General features: G+C 32.0%; 2 protein-coding genes across 5 annotated transcripts; both read left to right on the plus strand.

Annotated features, from left to right (window-relative positions):
* On the plus strand, positions 1–9,389 carry LOC128225799 (uncharacterized). Its single transcript, XM_052935697.1, has 10 exons — positions 1–178; positions 434–489; positions 3,868–4,086; positions 5,401–5,538; positions 5,757–5,900; positions 6,504–6,644; positions 6,945–6,989; positions 7,596–7,748; positions 8,762–8,995; positions 9,179–9,389. Exons 2-10 carry the CDS (start codon positions 449–451, stop codon positions 9,387–9,389), a joined length of 1,326 nt encoding a protein of 441 aa, XP_052791657.1. The 5' UTR covers positions 1–178; positions 434–448.
* A 674-nt stretch (positions 9,390–10,063) lies between these two features.
* LOC128226505 (uncharacterized) lies at positions 10,064–19,529 on the plus strand. 4 transcript variants are annotated; one of them, XM_052936409.1, is made up of 7 exons: positions 10,064–10,257; positions 11,807–11,827; positions 13,913–14,005; positions 15,204–15,305; positions 15,507–15,623; positions 16,022–16,147; positions 16,495–19,529. In XM_052936409.1, the coding sequence occupies exons 1-7, from the start codon at positions 10,159–10,161 to the stop codon at positions 16,780–16,782; spliced, it is 846 nt and encodes a 281-aa protein (XP_052792369.1). In that variant the 5' UTR covers positions 10,064–10,158; the 3' UTR covers positions 16,783–19,529. The 4 variants fall into 4 exon arrangements, with proteins under 4 accessions (XP_052792369.1, XP_052792370.1, XP_052792371.1 ...); XM_052936410.1 differs by having other exon boundaries at positions 15,522–15,623; XM_052936411.1 differs by lacking the exon at positions 11,807–11,827.
* Positions 19,530–19,880: the final 351 nt, after the last annotated feature.

Genomic DNA, 19,880 nt, shown 5'->3' on the forward strand with positions numbered 1-19,880 from the left:
AACAGATTGAGTGGGTATTTATACTATTTTCACATATCTGCCTGAACTAGATAAAGATAGACGTTGTATATAATAGTGCAGTGAATATACTAGTTATCGCTTCTGATAAAACCACACACTAAATCGATGCGTATACGAACAAATATGACGATTGTGTTAATGGATTAATAATATTCAGGTAATCAATCGTTTGGTTATACTCGACAGTTTCATATACATAGCGTACTTTTAATATAAATTTAAGCTCGTTAAGATTGTTGTAAAATTTATACTTGTAATAACAATGGGTTTTATAAGTGTTATTACAGAAGCAATAAGATATAAACAGTGTACTTAAAAACCCATGACACTAAAATGAAATCGAAAGTAGTAGCTGTTTGTCGAAACAAAGACTGTGTGAACTACTTCCTGGTGTATTTATTTTACATTTCAGAAAACTTAAATCGCCATGAGCGAAGAAGAGAACACACATTTTCACAATAATTTTGAGTAAGTTTAGTTTTTATCTGGCTTTATCCGTGATAAACATACCTAGTGTTTTATGGACAGTATGTTTGCACTGTGCTGCTTGTGGATTTGTGCTGTTCTTCCATGTTTTTTGTTTGTGATTTTCTATGTCTTTGGCCTTTACTCAGTGCCATTAAACCGGGTTTATGTTTAAACTTTTTGCTACTGAGCTTGTTTTTGTAGATTTTCGAATACATATTTAAAATTCAATCTTAATGTAATCTTAAATGCATGATTTAAGCGTGTGCTATAAATGCACGTTTAAATTGCTTCGTTACTAGAGAAAATAAACATTAAATCATTGGAAGTCTTTATTATTTGTCAATGGCTGTCTTTAACAGAATCTCGTACATTTGATCGATCTTGTTTAATTTTATCTTTTAACCACTTAAAAATTAAGGTCAACCCAGCACTCTCCATTGATAATTTGTATTGTCGAGATTTACGATATTGCTAGTCAAGTGCAACGAAATTTTGTTCCATCACAGCGCGGATAATGCGAACAAACCCATATGGTGGCTGTTTTCTCAAAACAGAATTTAGAAAATAAATAATGTTGGCCGTACAAAAATTGCACGAAAAAATAACAAAGAAACACAGATTGAGGTATTGCAATTTTATGTTTGAACGAACGTCATTAACAACAAACTACTATTTAAGAAAAATGTGTGAGTGCGCAATCTCAGTCCCTTTAAATGACATTATTTCTTTAATATATAATGGCTACGGAGTTTATTGTGTAACAAGAGCTGTCACAGAGACAGCGCGCTCGACTATTCCGCTACATTTCAGTGTAAGGATTGAAAGGTTTTGGCGAAACATGCATGGATCACTGTTAGATTAGATTTCAATGCAATACATGATGTGCGGAGATATTAGCATAAATGTGGTTACATGCAAAATTTTAACAAGAGTTTTTTTAATGTAATAATAAAGAGTCATTATTTTAAAAACACAGTTATCTTACTTGATTATTCAATTAGGTTGAGTGGTTGAATACCATTGTATAAAGTCTCAATGCAATACATCAAGAAGATGCTGAGATATTATCCTATATGATTATCCTTATTGATTAAATAAGAAGGTAAAATGGCTGGGAACCTGTGTGTAAAGTTTCAACGCAATACATGATGTATTTGCTAAAGCATTGACTTAAAAGCGGTTACATGCAAAACCTTAACTAAAATTCTATGTTAAATAAAAAAGGGGCCATTATTTGAATTTAATGCAAACTAGAGTTATCTTACTTGGTTATTTAAGTAGATTAGATGGTTGAGTACCATTTTATAAAGTCTCAATGCAATTCATCCAGTAGTTGCTGAGATATTAACCTATGTGTGCTTACATGCAAAACCTTAACCAGAATTTCTGAGTCGAATAATAAAGGGCCATTTTTTTGCATTAAATGCAAACTAGAGTTAGCTAGCTTGGTAAATTGAGTAGGTTGGATGGTTGAGTACCATTGTATCAAGTCTCAATGTAATACCTCAAGTAGTTGCTGAGATATTAACCTATGTGTGCTTGCACGCAAAACCTTAACTAGAATTTCTAAGTCAAATACTAAAGGCCTATTATTTGCATTATATGCAAACTAAAGTTATCTGACTTGGTTAATTAAGTAGGTTGGATCATTGAGTACCATTGTATCAAGTCTCAATGCAATACCTCAAGCAGTTGCTGAGATATACACCTATGTGTGCTTGAACGCAAAACCTTAACCAGAATTTCTAAGTCAAATAATAAAGGCCTATTATTTGCATTATATGCAAACTAAAGTTATCTGACTTGGTTAATTAAGTAGGTTGGATCATTGAGTACCATTGTATCAAGTCTCAATGCAATACCTCAAGCAGTTGCTGAGATATTAACCTATGTGTGCTTGCACGCAAAAATTAACCAGAATTTCTAAGTCAAAAAGTAAAGGCCTATTATTTGCATTAAATGCAAAATAGAGTTATCTAACTTGGTTAATTAAGTAGGTTGGATGGTTGAGTACCATTGTATCAAGTCTCAATGCAATACCTCAAGCAGTTGCTGAGATATTAACCTATGTGTGCTTGCACGCAAAAATTAACCAGAATTTCTAAGTCAAAATATAAAGGCCTATTATTTGCATTAAATGCAAAATAAAGTTATCTAACTTGGTTAATGAAGTAGGTTGTATGGTTGAGTACCATTGTATCAAGTCTCAATGCAATACCTCAAGTAGTTGCTGAGATATTAACCTATGTGTGCTTGCACGCAAAACCTTAACTAGAATTTCTAAGTCAAATACTAAAGGCCTATTATTGGCATTAAATGCAAAGTAGAGTTATCAAACTTGGTTAATTAAGTAGGTTGGATGGTTAAGTACCATTATTTAAAGTTTCAATGCAACACCTCAAGTAGTTGTTGAGATATTAACCTATGTGTGCTTGCACGTAAAACCTTAACCAAGGGGTGACGCCGACGCAGACGCCGACGCCGACGCTTGGGTGAGTAGTATAGCTCTCCTTATTCTTTGAATAGTCGAGCTAAAAAAACGTAACAACCTGCTGTATAGTGTGAATATTATTATAGTTTTGAAATTGACCCTTATCAAATGTATTTATACGTGTTGAATCGAACGGAGAGTACATCATTTGTGTATGAGAAAGAACCCAAATCCCGCCCGTCCACATTCTTAACAAATAATTCAATTTAACTTTAACCAGTGTAATAAATCTAGGTATTGACAATGGGAATGCAAGTTATCGAGATATAAAACAACACATACGAAACGTAATGGCTATGTTTATAGCACATGGAGGCGTAAGGGCCTATTCGGTCAATGAAGATGTGCAATCACGTGATTAGCAACCCTATTTATTATCTATTTATACAATTAATGAGCATTTAATCGCATGAATATTATTTGAGTCCGTTCTTTTAACCATTTTAACCCTCTAAAGCATGTACTTCTATTGTTCCACAATATAGTAGCATGAGTAGTAGACTTTCATAGTAAAAGAGTGCCGGAATAAGAATCAATTTTGTCATTCTTGTCAATTTTCTAAAATACTCTAGGCAATTGTTTAAAGAGCCGCTGTTGACCAAAACTTTAAACACTCTTATCCGTTTCGAATGACATAATGGCCGAAATAACGCGTGAGAAAGTTAAACGATATTTGCGATAATATTTCTTGAACAAAATAACTAAGTTTTAATATGTTCATGAACTTTTACGGAATACTGTTGTAATAAGCTCCAATTTAAGACATGAAAAATGCATTGTCATGCATGAGACGACTGTCACCAGATTTGGCACCGCATGATGATATAAGCAAGTTGTTTTTTTATCATGTTATATCAGTATAAAACAATCGAATATATTCTTTCCAGCGAGTCTGCTGAAGCAACACAAGGCCATGCATCGGCATCGCCCATTCAAAACGAGCCTGTTTCAAACCCACACTGTCAGACATCGGAAACACTTCAACAAAACAACGATGTTGAAGTACCACAGGATAAAACTTCAATACCCATTACATCTAACGAGCAAGTTGGTTCACAACACAGCGCTCAGCCACTGGGGTCGACTACAAAACCGATAACAGAAAGGTATGAAATGTATTTGGACAAATCTTGTTTAGCGGCTGCCATGTGTGTAGTTCAGATGTGTTAATTTGCATTTAATTTAATAAAATCTTGTTATTTCGGAAAGTATCAAAAAGTTTTCAGGATGTTGGATGTTTGGCATCATTTGTGCGCCTCTTATCGGCCAATTGATCGAAACCATTACCTTTATCTTTCTTTTGTATTGCAATGAAAATGAAATAGTTTTGAAGGGATAAAACAACACCGTCAACTTAAACGTCATTACAGTGAGATAAAATTTTGGTTTGGAAAGCAAGAAAGACGACATTGAATTTTTTTTTGCTGAATTTGACAAGACCTGTGCTATATGTTGTCAGACTTCATTTTGCAAAATGAAATTAAAAGTATATCGCTTCGTGTATTCTACATACATGGTGTTATTCTTTAAAAAGCTGAATTGAAAATAATATCGCTGATGACTTTTTCACTTTACATTACCTTCACATTACGTTATACAACTGTCTTTTTTTACAGATTGTTGTAAATCAAAAGGAAAATCAGACGTAAATTCAAAAATATTCATACAATTAGCTGTATATTCCTTTTACGAGGGCTGTTCATATTCCTTTTAAATATTATTTTTATGACATATTTTGATATGTTTTGACGTGATAAACACAGTAATGTTTTTTTATTACCTACGAAAGAGTGTTAAAGATTGAAAGATATACAATAACTGAAGCCATAAAAATGCTAGAGCAGCGACTGTCATTTGAGGTTTGAAGAAAATCTACATTATTCTGTAGTTTATAATTCACAGTTCATTAAATATCTTCAATTGTGATAGTTCTGATATATAAGTAAAATCCTAGTAAACTGATAAAAAACATTCATACCTGATTTAAAAATGTAATGAATCGATAGTAAATGGTCAATTTTGGTACAGGACAATTCGGCATATTGTTTTTGTGACCATCAATTGTTAACACGGATCATATCGGTAGATTTTTGTTGGTGTTGTTAATTGTTGTGTACGGGAAAATGCGTTAGTAGACTAAATAAAGTTGATCTCTCTTTTCATTCATTAACGTTGTGAGTTTCATACTCAGAATCAGAAAAGTGAGTTTTTATTTCAAGTTTTTTTTATTTATTTATGTTTGTCAAAAATCAAGATTTATAATTTTAAGTTTTGAGTTGTTAATCTCAATCTCAGAATTAAGACGTAAGAGGATATACGGGTTAAGTTAGTTTTGAAATAAAATGAAGACATGGCAGCTATACTGTTCAATTAAACCAGCTCTTACGCTATATGTAAGACTTACACTTGTTTCGGAACAGGTTCTACATTGACATGTTCGAAGAAGACATAGCCGTCGTAAGAGAGGAACACAAACTGTTCCGTAAATATTGCATTATGAAGGACTTAAAAATAAAATCTTGTTTACAAGAAGCTTTGAACGAAGAAACTGAAGGCGGGTATGTTCACACTTTAAGTTCAAATGCTCCAATTTCTATTGTTTGCAAATCTTGAAAAGTATTACCATCTGTCTCATCCCGCTTTAAATCTATATTCGTACATACTGTGTATTAAAACATGCAATTAATCATTGTAACAAAAATAACTATTGAATGATACCATTATCCAATTCTTAATGTGTTTTGACGAATTTTAGCGCACACAAATTATATTTAAGATTAACAGACGATAGACTTAAGAAACGCGACACAGCGATGAAAAAACTAACACAAGCGTTCAAGTCCTATTTACGTAGATGTTCTCGCGTTCGGGGAATGATTGACATTTTAGAGAAACACTGCCAACAAGCTAATGGTTTACGGTATGACAACTTGTATACTTTATATTCTTTTTCCACTTAAGTAAAAGCTGTTCATATAATTTGTTACCGCCGTGTGTATTTAAAACATTGTCAATTGTCGAATGCCAAAAACAAAAACACATACGTTTTACCGAATGGAATAGTCTTACACACGGTTACGTTTGTATATATTAAATTGGCAGTACATCAGCATTGTTTGTAACTTATAAGTTCACCGTCATTTGGCATTTTTTTCTAATATTGAATTGTTGGAAAAACATCCCACTCGAACAGTTCTGCCAAATTTAAAGTCTCATATCCCTTAGCATATAAAACTAAAGTTCCCATAACATCGTCCATGCATTATAATCGATGACTGATATTTCTCAAACCGCAACGGCTAGAGATTAAATATTTCATGTTGGAAATCTGAAAATTTATTGAAATACCAGATTGATCGAAACTTTGAGTGTGACTAGCATAAATATGATTTCGACAATATATTGAACTGACTTAGCCAAGTTGTAGGCTTTGTCGTTCTCGTTAGCTTGTAGTACCTTTGCAACAACCTGTGGATTTTTTATGCTTAAAAGGTCGTATATGAGTTAACATTTATAACTCCAGTGGCAATGCAGAATGTTCCAAGGTTGCAATGACGCTTGAAAAGGATCTTGATTTGTTTAAGGAATTGTACAGGGTCAAGAATGAAAAATTAAAAAAACATGAAATAGAAATAGCACAGGAAGAATTCAAGAAGCAGAGAAGGTTTGTTTGAAGTATAACTATTTATATTTAATTATTCTTCGTACTCGATATTGCGGCGGTCTTATCAAATTTTCAAATGATTTATTCTTGGTTGTTATACAATATATTTTTGGATGCATAGAATGGCTGGAAGTTATACACAGAACATTTTACATACATTTGAATTGGCAAGGTAAGTTCTTAAGTTAATTCTATCATTCCTTTATTTCTATCAAGGCTCATTGATGAGATGGCAGTCTTATATTACCTTTTCTTGTTAATTCTGTAATTGTTCATTGTTTTCATTTTTATTAATTGCAGTTTTGTGAACGAAATATATCGACTCCAAAAACAAGAGATCTTATTGTAAGTTTTCTTTATTCCTTAATGACGAATAAAATATGCCGTAAAACAAACTGTGTACTATGAAAAATCTCAAAACGCAACGATTAATTGTCAAATGCAGTTAGTAGAAGTGAAATGATGTATACCATATTTAAATATTTTTCGTCATTTGAAACATTTCGTTGTATATTTTAAGTCGAACATGCAGTCAAATGTAAACAAAGGTCTACCGTATTCTTATACTGTAACAATTAAGCGCTAGATGTAAATAGTATAATATATGACAATTTCATATGATTGACGAAATGTTCAGAATATTTGTTATAATTCCCAGAACATTCTGAGGGTTTGGTGAAAGGAAGAGCAGTAGATTGAACAATGGAAGACAATAACACTGCAGCTATGGCTTCTCGCACAGCCTTTTTACTTAATATCTTACGTCACTCTAAACAAAACAAGACTTTTTAGAAAAAAACTAGGAATGCCGACATTTTTGTGGCAGGTCCATGATAGGTCCGTGCTTCTGAAAAGTCACTGTTATAAAATTTCATGTACAAACTCTCTGTTCCTCGAGTGTACTAAACGAATTCCGTTAATGTGACTAAATGGTGATTTTCACCTTTACAGAGATGAACAGCTTAAAGCGACAGAGGCAAATTTAGATTACTACGCAAAGAAGCTCGACGAAGAAAATCTAAAAGTAAACGGGTTGGAAGCCAAATTTAAAGAGACAAACGACTCGTTAAGTGAAATAAAAGAGAAAGATATGAGAAATCAAGAGTATGTATTTGCACATATTTCAATATTATATAGAACGTATTAACATACTTATTTACTAAAGCTCAGATACGAAGGAAATGATAAGAAGGAGAGAGGTATAAATATTAGCTCTAAGCTATCTCCTCAATCCTTAATTATTATGTATGTAATGTACGTATTTGCTAAATGTTCTTATATAGAATACATATTATTTAAACCAAGGAAATGATAAACGCTGGTATTCTCTTAGTGTAGAACATTATGCAGTTATGTGAAATAATTATAAAACTGTGTATCAATGAATCATGAAAACACTGTTACTCATTACGTAAATCTGATGGGTTTTTAACATATTTACTTATTAAGAATTGTTTTTTGATCATATCTTATAATCGTGACATGTAAGATTAAGTTATGTTTTATTCTAATTTAATTTAAGATGAAAATGTCTTGCATACCATCGTTCTATTTTTGAAAGGGAATACAAACAACGCAAACACTTTGGCAATTGACAGAGGACTGAAAACTTCCTATTATTTATAACCATGTTATAACAAATAAATGCCCTTTTACTTAATATAAAACTAACCGCACCAGCTACCCGAGTTTGATAATATATTTTTTTTATTTCATTCTTTGGGGTAATACTGTATGAAAACGACCTGTCCTCGATATTTCCGAAATTGTAACAAAGAAGTTCTTGTTCCATTTAGACTTTGCATAGAAAATGAAATATATAGTATTTTCTATTAGCAAATTTCACATTTAGTGAACAGTTTCGTGAGGTAGATAACACAGTTAAGTTAATGTAAAGATCCGCTATTGATAAAAGCAATACGTTTCTATCTTTTTATGTTCTAATTTCTATGGTGTTTGTGTTACGACAAAATGTCGATAGTGCATGTTCATATATGTTTGTATTACAGGCAAGCATTACGTATTATCACCAATGTTTCCATATAACATTGTATACATGTTTTACAGTTATGCTAGTAAATGATTCCAGTAAATAACAGATATTATTTGTTTTTGAGGTGTCGGGATGAAAAAAACAAAATCATTATGCAACTCAAAAAAGAGTTGCAAGCAGCAGAGTCTACATCAAGTAAACAACTGCAAGATTTGCAAACGCAAAAAACCTACACATATCACTGGCACAACCAGTTTCAACAACAATTATTGAATGCACAGGAATGCACATGGAAGTTTGAAAAGTCACAAACAGTTTGCAGAGAACTCGAACGAGAAAAGAATAGTCTTGTGTTGAGGTTAAGCTATTTTACTTCTCGTTGAAGCCACATTCTTTCTCGATTCCATTCTGCTAAAATTAAAACTGCTAAAATGAGTTTGAAATTTAACGTCCGATTATTTGTTTGTCCATTGCCTATTATTGTTTTCCATTTTAGCTACAGGATGATATTGTAAGTATATACTTATAATTTCATAAACAGACTGAGTAAAATTGCCGGAGATAACCTCGCGTACAAGAATCCAAATATAGCTGATCTTGGCGATCCCAGACGTCCAACAAAACTTGCAGAAGTTTACAACGAACTATACGATAATGAATGGACGGATGCATTTGATAGATTTGGAGACTTTACAGACACTGAGAAAGTACAACGAATGCTGACAATCTTGAAGGTATGGTTTAACCGATAAGTCGGGTTAAAAACAACTGATGCTATGTGAACAATCCAACTGGTCATGATTAACCACATTTGTATAAATATATTCAGTCAAAACCCTGATGCAATTAATAAAACAACGATTCAAAAGATTCGAAGTTCCTGGATATATTTTACATATTTCTAATTAATTATACACATCCAAAACTGGTAATATCTAGATGTTTCGAATCAAAAATCGTCATAGGGCTAAGTGAAGGTACCTTCACAATTAACTTGGGTAGACCTTTGCTTAAGGACTTTTTAGAAGATAGTTTGAAATAACGTGATACTATACTATACAAATGAATATAGGTGTCAGCTAACATAAAAACTTTTTGCACGTTCTATTTCTAAGATCGTTTCATATTGCTCGTAATGAGGTATATTTTGATAACTAAATATTAGAATAGGTTTATTTTAATTTACCGATAAAATTCTTACATCGACGTCTGACGCTCCCTTAGTATTTACGTGAATCTTCTGAACTTGCGATATATTATATTTGTCATACGTTTGTTGATAATATGACCCATTATCAGTATAAATGTATAAACTAGTTTTATTGAGACAATTGCAATAATTAAATGGTAGCAAACGCTCGTTTTATAAATGAAGTTGTATCCATATTTTCCGTTGGGTTCTTAATTTAGTTGGCTGATGATCATTGTGACGAACTTTACAAACAACATATTGATGCCGTTAGGAATGGTCTGACCACACTTTCAATCAATTATAAAACCAAAAAGAAGCCCGAGACTGATATGCAAAGAGGAGAAGACGATAAGAATGAAACAACGAGACAAACAATCAAACCTGATACCAATACTGACGCGACTCGTGAAGAGCGTGATGTTTTAGAAGTAAGTATGCCCCTGATATAATTGGATCGATTGTTGAATCGAACTATATGAGTTTGTTCTGATTTTCATGAAAATATTTTGCGTTATACTTATTTAATTCAGAATGACAAGAATATAAATGGTGAAGATCGAAAGAACTAACGAAAAGAAAAGATTCATACATAATTAATGAACAGAACGTACAACATTGTGTTCCATGAATTTATAATATGAAATATTATACACACACAGAGACAAAATTAACTTTTCTAATTCGTTTTTTTTATTATATTTGTTCAAGTTTTCGACTCGGAGAAAATAACCTTATTGGCGTAGTCGTTCCGATTCATAAACAAATATGAAGAGTCTGAGATACAGATTTAACACGATTTAAAAGTCAGACAATTTTAGCAGAATTTGCGGTTTTGTGTTAATTAAGTTTTATAAAGATAACGTTAGCTCTATTTTAACACTGTACTTTTGTGTGCATCGTACATACTGGTGATGTTTTCACGTAGTCATGTTTACTCGTTTTATGTCGACTTGCGAGCTAAAACACAACATTTCACAATGCATATGTTGCCTTAGATTTTAATTTTAAAATAATGAATTACCCTTCATTAGGTAATTCACCATCATAATTATGGTGTTTTATTGTACAGTTCATAAGATTTGCTACAATATGTACAGATGTAAAACAATTCAGCTCTCGCAGTAAACTTATGACGGAAAAACTTCTAAAACAGGGTTTCAGATATTATGAATTAAGGAAATCTTTCTCAAAATTTGTAAATGGTCATTATAACCTTATATCAATGTACAAACGTAGTCTTAAATTGCTGATTGCTAAAAGTATTGCTCATCCCGATTTTTATGGTGATATTTTAAAGAATTTGGTAAAATTAAAATGTTTCAAGCAGTTAGTTGGGCAATTAGACTCAATGAATTACTTGGATCTTATTTAAACCGTGAAAAAAAAAAACAATATTTAGAGTACTTGCCTTCTTGTTTTTGAAGATATATTCCTGAAACAAAATATAGGGTTGAATATTGCATCCTTACATAACTAAGCTTTCAGTAATTTGATTTTATGAAGATTTGATAATTTATGTTATCTTTAAAACCTTTTTTGGCTGACTCCGAGTGTTTTGATATGTGACTTCATTTCCTTCAAATATTTTACATTTTCAATTCATTTGAAAGGAAAGATTAGCTAATACATGTCGCTTTTAATTTTAATAATGGTTTATTTATTTGTTCCCAGTTTTACTACAATGATCCGTTTTATCATGAAACTCTATGATCACACAGTTTAAAACCTTTGAATTTATAAGGCATATTGTGTGTGATGCTCATAGTTTCAAACAATGAATGCATCGTATCTTTGAAAATATTTTGTATTAGTTGTTCTGAATTGTATTACTCCGTCTGCAGATAGAGTTGGGATCTCTTATCATAGAAGTACTTGGGGTTTACCTTTACGTTTATTATTACTTGTTTTATTTATAAGTTTTCTCACGTTTATGCATACTTTGATAATATTTACCTTTTGCGTTTTTTCTTTATTAAGAATTGTTGGGTTAAGAGTGAGGTTTGTGCACTTAAACTGGTTTAAGTCCCCAGTAAATTTATTTACTAATCATTCCATGGCGGTACCTAACACTCCTTGATAAACACCCCTAGTTTGATTTCTTTAAATAATATATGTGTACTGAGTTGTGTGTCGTATTGTTTCATGTGTCTGGTTTGTGATTTTGTATTATTTGTCTTTGGCGTTTACCCTGTGCCATTAAACGGGGTTTATGTTTCCCCAAAAGTATGTATACTTTAATAAGATTTACCATTTACGTTTTTACTTTATTCGGGATTGTTATGATAAGTGTGAGGTTGTGCACACAAACTGGCTTAACCCCCCAGTACATTTACATTTTACTGACCGTTCCAAGGCGGTATCCAACAATCCTTGATAAACATACCTAATATTTATGCGAAAAGCTACAGAAACAAGCTCAGTAGCAAAAAGTTTAGACATAAACCCGGTTTAATGGCACTGGGTAAACGCCAAAGACATAGAACATAAATCACAAACCAGAAACATGAAAGAACAGCCCAAAACTCCACAAGCAGCACAGTGCATACAAAGTCATACTATATATAAAAAAAACTAGGTATGTTTATAAATATTCACTAAAAAAACTACAGCTAATTATACTAAAATATCGTATAACCATACTGTCGTTTTCTGATCCTGTATCTTGCTAGTACGGTGTTTTGTAAATATCAGGTAAATATCAAGGAACATGATATTCTAAGAAACATAAGAATTAACATGAAAGTCATTTTCTCAACTAAGAACACTTACAATCTATTTAGGCAACTGGTTGCCTAATCTAATTGGATGGATTTTAACATAACAATCGACATGTGCAGCCTGTTCAGTGAGTAAACACACATCAATCTCGACCTGCGGTTCGACGGATACGTGTTAACACACCAATCACGGCGTGATACAGGTCACAAGAAAAGCGTCATTTTATAATATCCCCTACGTATCACTTAATACAACAAATAACGTAGCGCGGTGGCATCCATAATGTGTATGCATTTCAAGTTACTTAATAGTCCGGGAAATCATATCATCCGTAAAGCACATAAAATCTGCGAAAATATGTTGTTGTTTTTTAAAAGTTTTACAATGACACACCGTTATTTAATGCTTTTTGGTAACTTAAAGCGTTTTATAACGAAAATAAAAAATGATTTTATACTCTTCCATACAGTGAAAATATCAATATGATATTTTTCATTTTTTTACAGTTTTGAAACTTTAGCCCGATTTTCTATCCAAACAAACATCTGCGCGCACGGGGCTGGGACACTTAATCAATTACCTTATATCCAAAATGACGTTACGTGCTCATACAGTGAGGCGCCTTCATATAAATTAAAAAAAAATAATTACGATTTATGGAATACTATCGTATGAAGACGATGAATGATGAAGCAACCTTAATATAAAACTTTGATTTTCTTTTACGAACATACACGACCATCATTTGATATCAAGTTTAAAATTATGCTTATTTGTTTTAACAATCTAAAGCTATTTCAAGCAAAGATTACGTTTCTAAATGATAATGAAATCTTACCTAGTTTTGTTTCTGAATTACTTGAATCAGTCATATCTTAGAGAAAGATATAAATCCTATATAGATTGAACAGTGTTTCCATTCTTATTCTTATCCTTTTTATAGCATGTTGGATTTAATGTCTATTAAAAGTTACTATAAAGGAACAATAATTGTTTAATGAAATAAGTTTGTTTTTAAACACATAAATTACGATTTATTAAGAGTAGTTTACCAATGAAAATGTTATGCCTTCAAATAAAATTGATATATTAACACATTTGTAATTTTGTCATGAAATATGTTTCTGATATGAAACTTGTTATATGCATTCCTGGAATCTGGAATGACATATTGCGAATGCAAAAGTATTTTATCAATGTTTTCCTGACTTATGTTAGATATAAGTACCTATAAAATACACTATTGTTAAAGAAACTAATGCAAGCAATTAAAGAAAGAAAAAAAAAGCATCATAACGGACAGATAAAACGGCATTGATTATTAGCATGACCTAATGTTTACATACTTCATATTGTCTTGTCTAGGTTGCAAAAAAAGATGAAGAACATCCCATAGCCTCGTCGACCAACATAGATAATTATACGGAAGGTGAACAGATAACTAACGCTAACGACGAGGTCAGAAACTACAATGATTGTTTCCGTTATGCTTTGCATAATTATAGTAAATGCTTGTTTATATTTATAAAAATATCAAACTGTTAAGATTTTATCATGTTCTAAGAATCGAAAACACTCAAATACATAACAGGTTCTAAAGCAACATCGTTAATCAAAAGGACTTAATGCATCCTATTCGAAAAAAACAATCTTATACATCCGACTTCGATTATAGTACTACTAAGTATGTTCTTTCTTTAAAATGCATTTAAGCAATGAATATACACTGGTAATAAGATATATTGAAAAAGATAGTTGGAATATTTATTTTATGGTTTTAAAGTGTCATACAGAAAAGTAGAGACATAACAGTTGAGAAAAAGCAGCAAGAAGAACAGATGGATGACATAGAAGAATATGAAAATCCGAAGGTCACGATAAAAATGATATGAAGTGGCATTTTGATTTTTTCTTCATACGCTTACAAAGAATTTAATAGTAGAAATGAGCATCTACTTAGTGCTATTTCAAGATCTCGTTAACATATTGTCTTTGTTATTTTAAATTTAATTTTCAAGTACCAAAATGCATGGCGAGGTGAAAACGGATTAAATATGTGCCGTTCACACATGTTTTCTTAAATTGCGATATAGAACAACTGTAAAATAACATGTTTAATCGAATATTTACGTTTTGATAAAAGATGAAAATGTGAATAACCATGACAGCATATAATGAACAGTAAGTTTGCTTGAGGTATCTAGAATAATGCCATAGTTAATTTTTCAAACTTCTAAGCATTCAACCGGCTTCTCACAATCAAGGTATAATAAACCGTTTAAAACGTTTAAATTAAAAGAGAAAGTGCCCTTTAGTCTTATACTATTAATTTGGTTTCGTGCTAGATTCTCCGAACTCCAATGTATAATAATGAACAGAATAATCAAGAATTAAAAAAATGTTCTACCATGTTGAGTATAGGGTGTAAAAAGTCATGTTTTACTTCGATTGTTTAATACTATAAATGTGTTTTACTTTTTACGAGTGAGCTTTCCTCAATAAGATATGGTAGAATGTAATACCAACATTATAAGCCAAGATAACAAGTGAAAATCAATTACTAATAAATGTTTTTTACATTAAGTATTTACTTTTCCGAATTCTTTATCGTTATTTTCATTACAATATATTGAATATAAAGGTATTTCATTTTTAGGATGACCCTGCAAGAAATGATGGAAAGTCAATTGACCAAACCGATCAAGAGAAGAACAGCGGGGTGGATGCACGTGAAAGTCGAGCCCCTTTAACGCAACAAGTAAACAATTGTTTTTATCTCGAAACCTTAGTTACCATACGCTCTTCTGTTTTTGATTTCATAAGTGTCAGCATTAATTGGGTTTGATATTGAAGAAAAACCTTACATGAGCATGATTTTGTTTTACAAAAGGTATTTATTAAAATCATTACAATTCCCAATATGATATCGCTATAAGCATACTTTATACAGAAAGTGTAGGTATTTCCATTTCAGGATGGCGCTGTTAAAGGTGATGGAAAGTCAGCTGACAATGACAATCAAGACCAAAACAGCGGGATGAATGCACATTCAAATCCCGATCCACTTACGCAACTGGTGAGTTATCTATGTATATGATAATACAATTACAATATGTTTTCTTTATCCTTTTCTCATCTTGAGTGTAAGTGTCTTTTTAGTTTTATTTGACACTTAAGGGATGCTGATCATAAACTAGACGTATTTGAATAAGTATAGAGACATTCATTAAATTCAATCAAGTGTTGCATATGAATGTAATGTAAAAATTGGTATTCGATTAACTTTCAAGACAAAATGTGTGATTGGTTATCGAAACATCGAACAACGATGAGTTTTCAAAACTGACATCAACACATCGAACAAGGTTGTCATTGTTGGACTAACATCGAACAATCGAGTGTTCATTGCTTAACTGACATTGACATAGAGAACACAATTGTCATTGCTTAACTGACACAAAGTTGTTATTTTAGATTGATTACGAAGAAAACACTGAGGAAATACCGTTCGAGTTCGACGACTTAAACAACACACAAAAACAGGCAATAGCAGATATTGGTCGTTTTGTACAAAATGCTCTCGAAAAAAAAGTAGTCGAGGTATTATTAATATCATTTCAACTATTTATCTCTCTTTCATTTTACTAACAGGTAAAAGCAAATACTATATAAATATATAATTTTGTATATGCATATTAAATATCCTAGACCACCATTGTGAGTAGACAAAGGTTCATTTTGTATGAATAGCAGAGTTTATTGTGTCTTTTTGTTACAATATGTGGTGTACCAGATTCAACAGATCACAAGACAAACGTTTATGATATTGAAGGATTGGTGAGGCGGCCTTGAATACACTGAATTTAACATGCAGCCAATCCGTACTTATGTTTTAAGAAAATTTACTTGTCAAATATGGAACGAGATCGATTTTTTGATATTTACAGGTCACAAGCAAAGTCATTGTAGAAGAGATAGAACTCCCAGAAGTTGCAGAAATCCTTGCATATGTACGGAAATGTGTTACGTTTTGCTGGTCTGCTCGCCGGCATGACCCGCCAGTGTATATTGATTTCATGGAGGTAACGGATGATACGCTTTTGGACTTAAACGTATACAAGCCGTACACAAAGAAGGGCAAGCTTGTCGACTATGTTGTCTGGCCTCCAATTTATCTACATAAAGGTGGACCTATGCTTTCAAAAGGTGTTGCACAAGGAAAGAATAAGAATTGAATGGACGTACATACATTGTTTTTATATATTTACTGGCTAAAATCAAATTACATATTTGTATCTTTTGTTGATTTTTTTTATCTCAAATTGTAATCATACGTTAATTGATCTGTTTTATATGCTGTTTAATTCGAAATATAGAAACAAAATGTATGTGTGCAAGTATTGGTGTGTGTAAGAAACTTTGATTCATTCTAATCAAATAGGTCGTATTTTCTATACTGTATCTGTAAATTATGTTTTTCTGAGAATTAGGACATTATGTTATGACTCCTACAATTCCTTATTTGAAGTAATTTCGTATTGTGGAATGATCATGTTATAGCATTTTGTGATATATGTTACGGGTAGTTTCATCAAATTATTAAGAATACTTAAAGAAATATCGTATGTCATTGAAAGCAATGTCAGTCAAATCAAATTTAATTCCTTTACATATATTATTTATTCGAAATTTTGAAATAACTTTCTTTCACTTATTGACTTAAATATAACTGTTTTAGTATTAAAAGATAAACGTATGTCCGGTATGGTAATATGTAATACAAATATTTCAATACAAACGTTTTTAGAATGTTCATTATTTAGTTCGAATTGTTTCTGTCCTATATGAAAGGAACGTTCGCTTACGAACGGAAATGAAACTATACTGACATGTCTTTATCGTTTTAACTTTAATTAAAGCAATTGTTAATGTTTCCGTTTTTAACAATAAAAATGTTGGTCATCTATACAACTTTAAAATATCTGCATTCAATACTTACTGTTCTAGCTGGGTGTCGATATTTTGGTCATTTGACCGTACTCTAATATAGATTCATTATCTTTGATGTATGTAAAGCTAATGCAATAGTCATTTCTAACCACGCCCCGCATTCCAGGACACCTAGGTTAGGCCCATTCTCGATATTTTCGGCCCATAAAACAAAACCACCAAATTCCCTAGGCACTGGAAAGGGCGCTACCTGGAAGGTTTAAACAAGGCCATTTCCCCCGCTATCCCCGGCATACCCCCAGGACCTGGGGACGTGGTTACAATTGACTGATGCATAACTATAATTAAGAATAGTTGTTCCATGTTTGTAGCATTGTGTGAGTGTAAATTCAGAATAATTTGTGCTATATATAATCATATTATCTTAATTGAATGTTTCATGTAAAAAGCACATCTAGTTGTAGATTTGTATGTTAAAACGCAGGTCTGGCGGGATGTACGAATTTCGCAATACAGTTTGCGGCTAGTCGTGAGTTAACCGGGCGTGCCAATAATTACAAACTGTGATAGATTGTTGGATTATTGGTCTCAGTCGTATACATTTGTACATTGTCTTAATATACACAGAATTTAACATTTTTATGTCACGAATCTAAACATATCACTAACTTAAACATTTAGTTAAAGATATGTTGCTGAAATGTGTGTCGTGAGAGAATGATTGTATGCTTTGATATACATTTGTGTTTTTGTTAATGTTCTATCTAACATGCATGTGTTAAATGTGTTGAATGTTATCATTCCTGTACTTGTTTGATAAGAGTTTAAGTGATAAAGTTCATTAAAAAATATAAATGTATTCATTCATTGTTTCCATACACTTTTTGCAGATGGTGCAATAATGTGTTTTTTGTCGCAATATAGACTTTGTAGATGTTACTTTATAAAATAAATCCAAGCCCGGTTCAAAAGCGGACTGAGATCGAGGTTTTAAACCGCTTTATAAACTTCCTATATATCATATCGTGAATTGATCGATTTGCAGGCAAACTAATACAGATTACTAGACTTAGTATATGACAACCAAACACCACTACCAAAAGTGTAATAAATACTAAACAACTTTTAAAAAAATAAATTACCTTCCTTATACGAAATTGAATATTGTTTGGAGATTATCCTTTATGCAATCGATAACTTCGCTCAATCCGATGTAGCAGTACAAATAACGCTGTGATCATATAAAAGAAAAAACACACACAAAAAACACACACGGAGATTAAGAATCTTCAGCACGTTTTTGAATCACAAACCTTTTAGCTTCAAATCTTTTAAAATGGAAAGTAGCCCATTAATAAATCAGAATGTAGTTAGAGAAGGTATTACCATGCTGTGATGTATTGAGGTTATTGGTTCAATACCTAATATATTTAGGGATACTGTTCTCAGTAACCTGTTTTATCGCTATCCCAGGCATACCCCCAGGACCTAGGGGCGTGGTTACAATTGACTGATGCATAACTATAATTAAGAATAGTTGTTCCATGTTTGTAGCGTTGTGTGAATGTAAATTCAGAATAATTTATGCTATATATAATCATATTATCTTAATTGAATATTTCATGTAAAAAGCACATCTAGTTGTAGATTTGTGTGTTAAAACGCAGGTCTGGCGGGATGTACGAATTTCGCAATACAGTTTGCGGCTAGTCGTGAGTTAACCGGGCGTGCCAATAATTACAAACTGTGATAGATTGTTGGATTATTGGTCTTAGTCGTATACATTTGTACATCATCTTAATATACACAGAATTTAACCTATTTATGTCACGAATCTAAACATATCACAAACTACAACATTTAGTTACAGATATGTTGCTGAAATGTGTGTCGTGAGAGAATGATTTTATGCTTTCATATACATTTGTGTTTTTGTTAATGTTCTATCTAACATGCATGTGTTAAATGTGTTGAATGTTATCATTCCTGTACTTGTTTGATAAGAGTTTAAGTGATAAAGTCCATTAAAAAATATAAATGTATTCATTCATTGTTTCCATACATTTTTTGCAGATGGTGCAATAATGTGTTTTTGTCGCAATATAAACTTTGTAGCTGTTAATTTATAAAAGAAATCCAAGCCCGGTTCAAAAGCGGACTGAGATCGAGGTTTTAGACCGCTTTATATACTTCCTATATATCATATTGTGAATTGATCGATTTGCAGGCAAACTAATACAGATTACTAGACTTAGTATATGACAACTAAACACCAGTACCAAAAGTGTAATAAATACTAAACAACGTTTGAAAATGAATTACCTGCCTTATACGAAATTGAACATTGTTTGGACATTAACCTCTATGCAATCGATAACGTCGC

This window comes from Mya arenaria, chromosome 3 (genome assembly GCF_026914265.1).
Source record: "Mya arenaria isolate MELC-2E11 chromosome 3, ASM2691426v1".
In the NCBI taxonomy this organism is placed as follows: Eukaryota; Metazoa; Mollusca; class Bivalvia; order Myida; family Myidae; genus Mya; species Mya arenaria.

Coding starts and splice junctions, on each gene's coding strand:
- LOC128225799 (XM_052935697.1), top strand. CDS start 449: ATGAGCGAAGAAGAGAACACACATTTTCACAATAATTTTGA. Junction 5,539..5,756: donor AACGAAGAAACTGAAGGCGG/GTATGTTCACAC, acceptor ATTATATTTAAG/ATTAACAGACGATAGACTTA. Junction 5,901..6,503: donor CAACAAGCTAATGGTTTACG/GTATGACAACTT, acceptor TTATAACTCCAG/TGGCAATGCAGAATGTTCCA.
- LOC128226505 (XM_052936409.1), top strand. CDS start 10,159: ATGCAAAGAGGAGAAGACGATAAGAATGAAACAACGAGACAAACAATC. Junction 14,006..15,203: donor TAACTAACGCTAACGACGAG/GTCAGAAACTAC, acceptor TTTCATTTTTAG/GATGACCCTGCAAGAAATGA. Junction 16,148..16,494: donor TCGAAAAAAAAGTAGTCGAG/GTATTATTAATA, acceptor TGATATTTACAG/GTCACAAGCAAAGTCATTGT.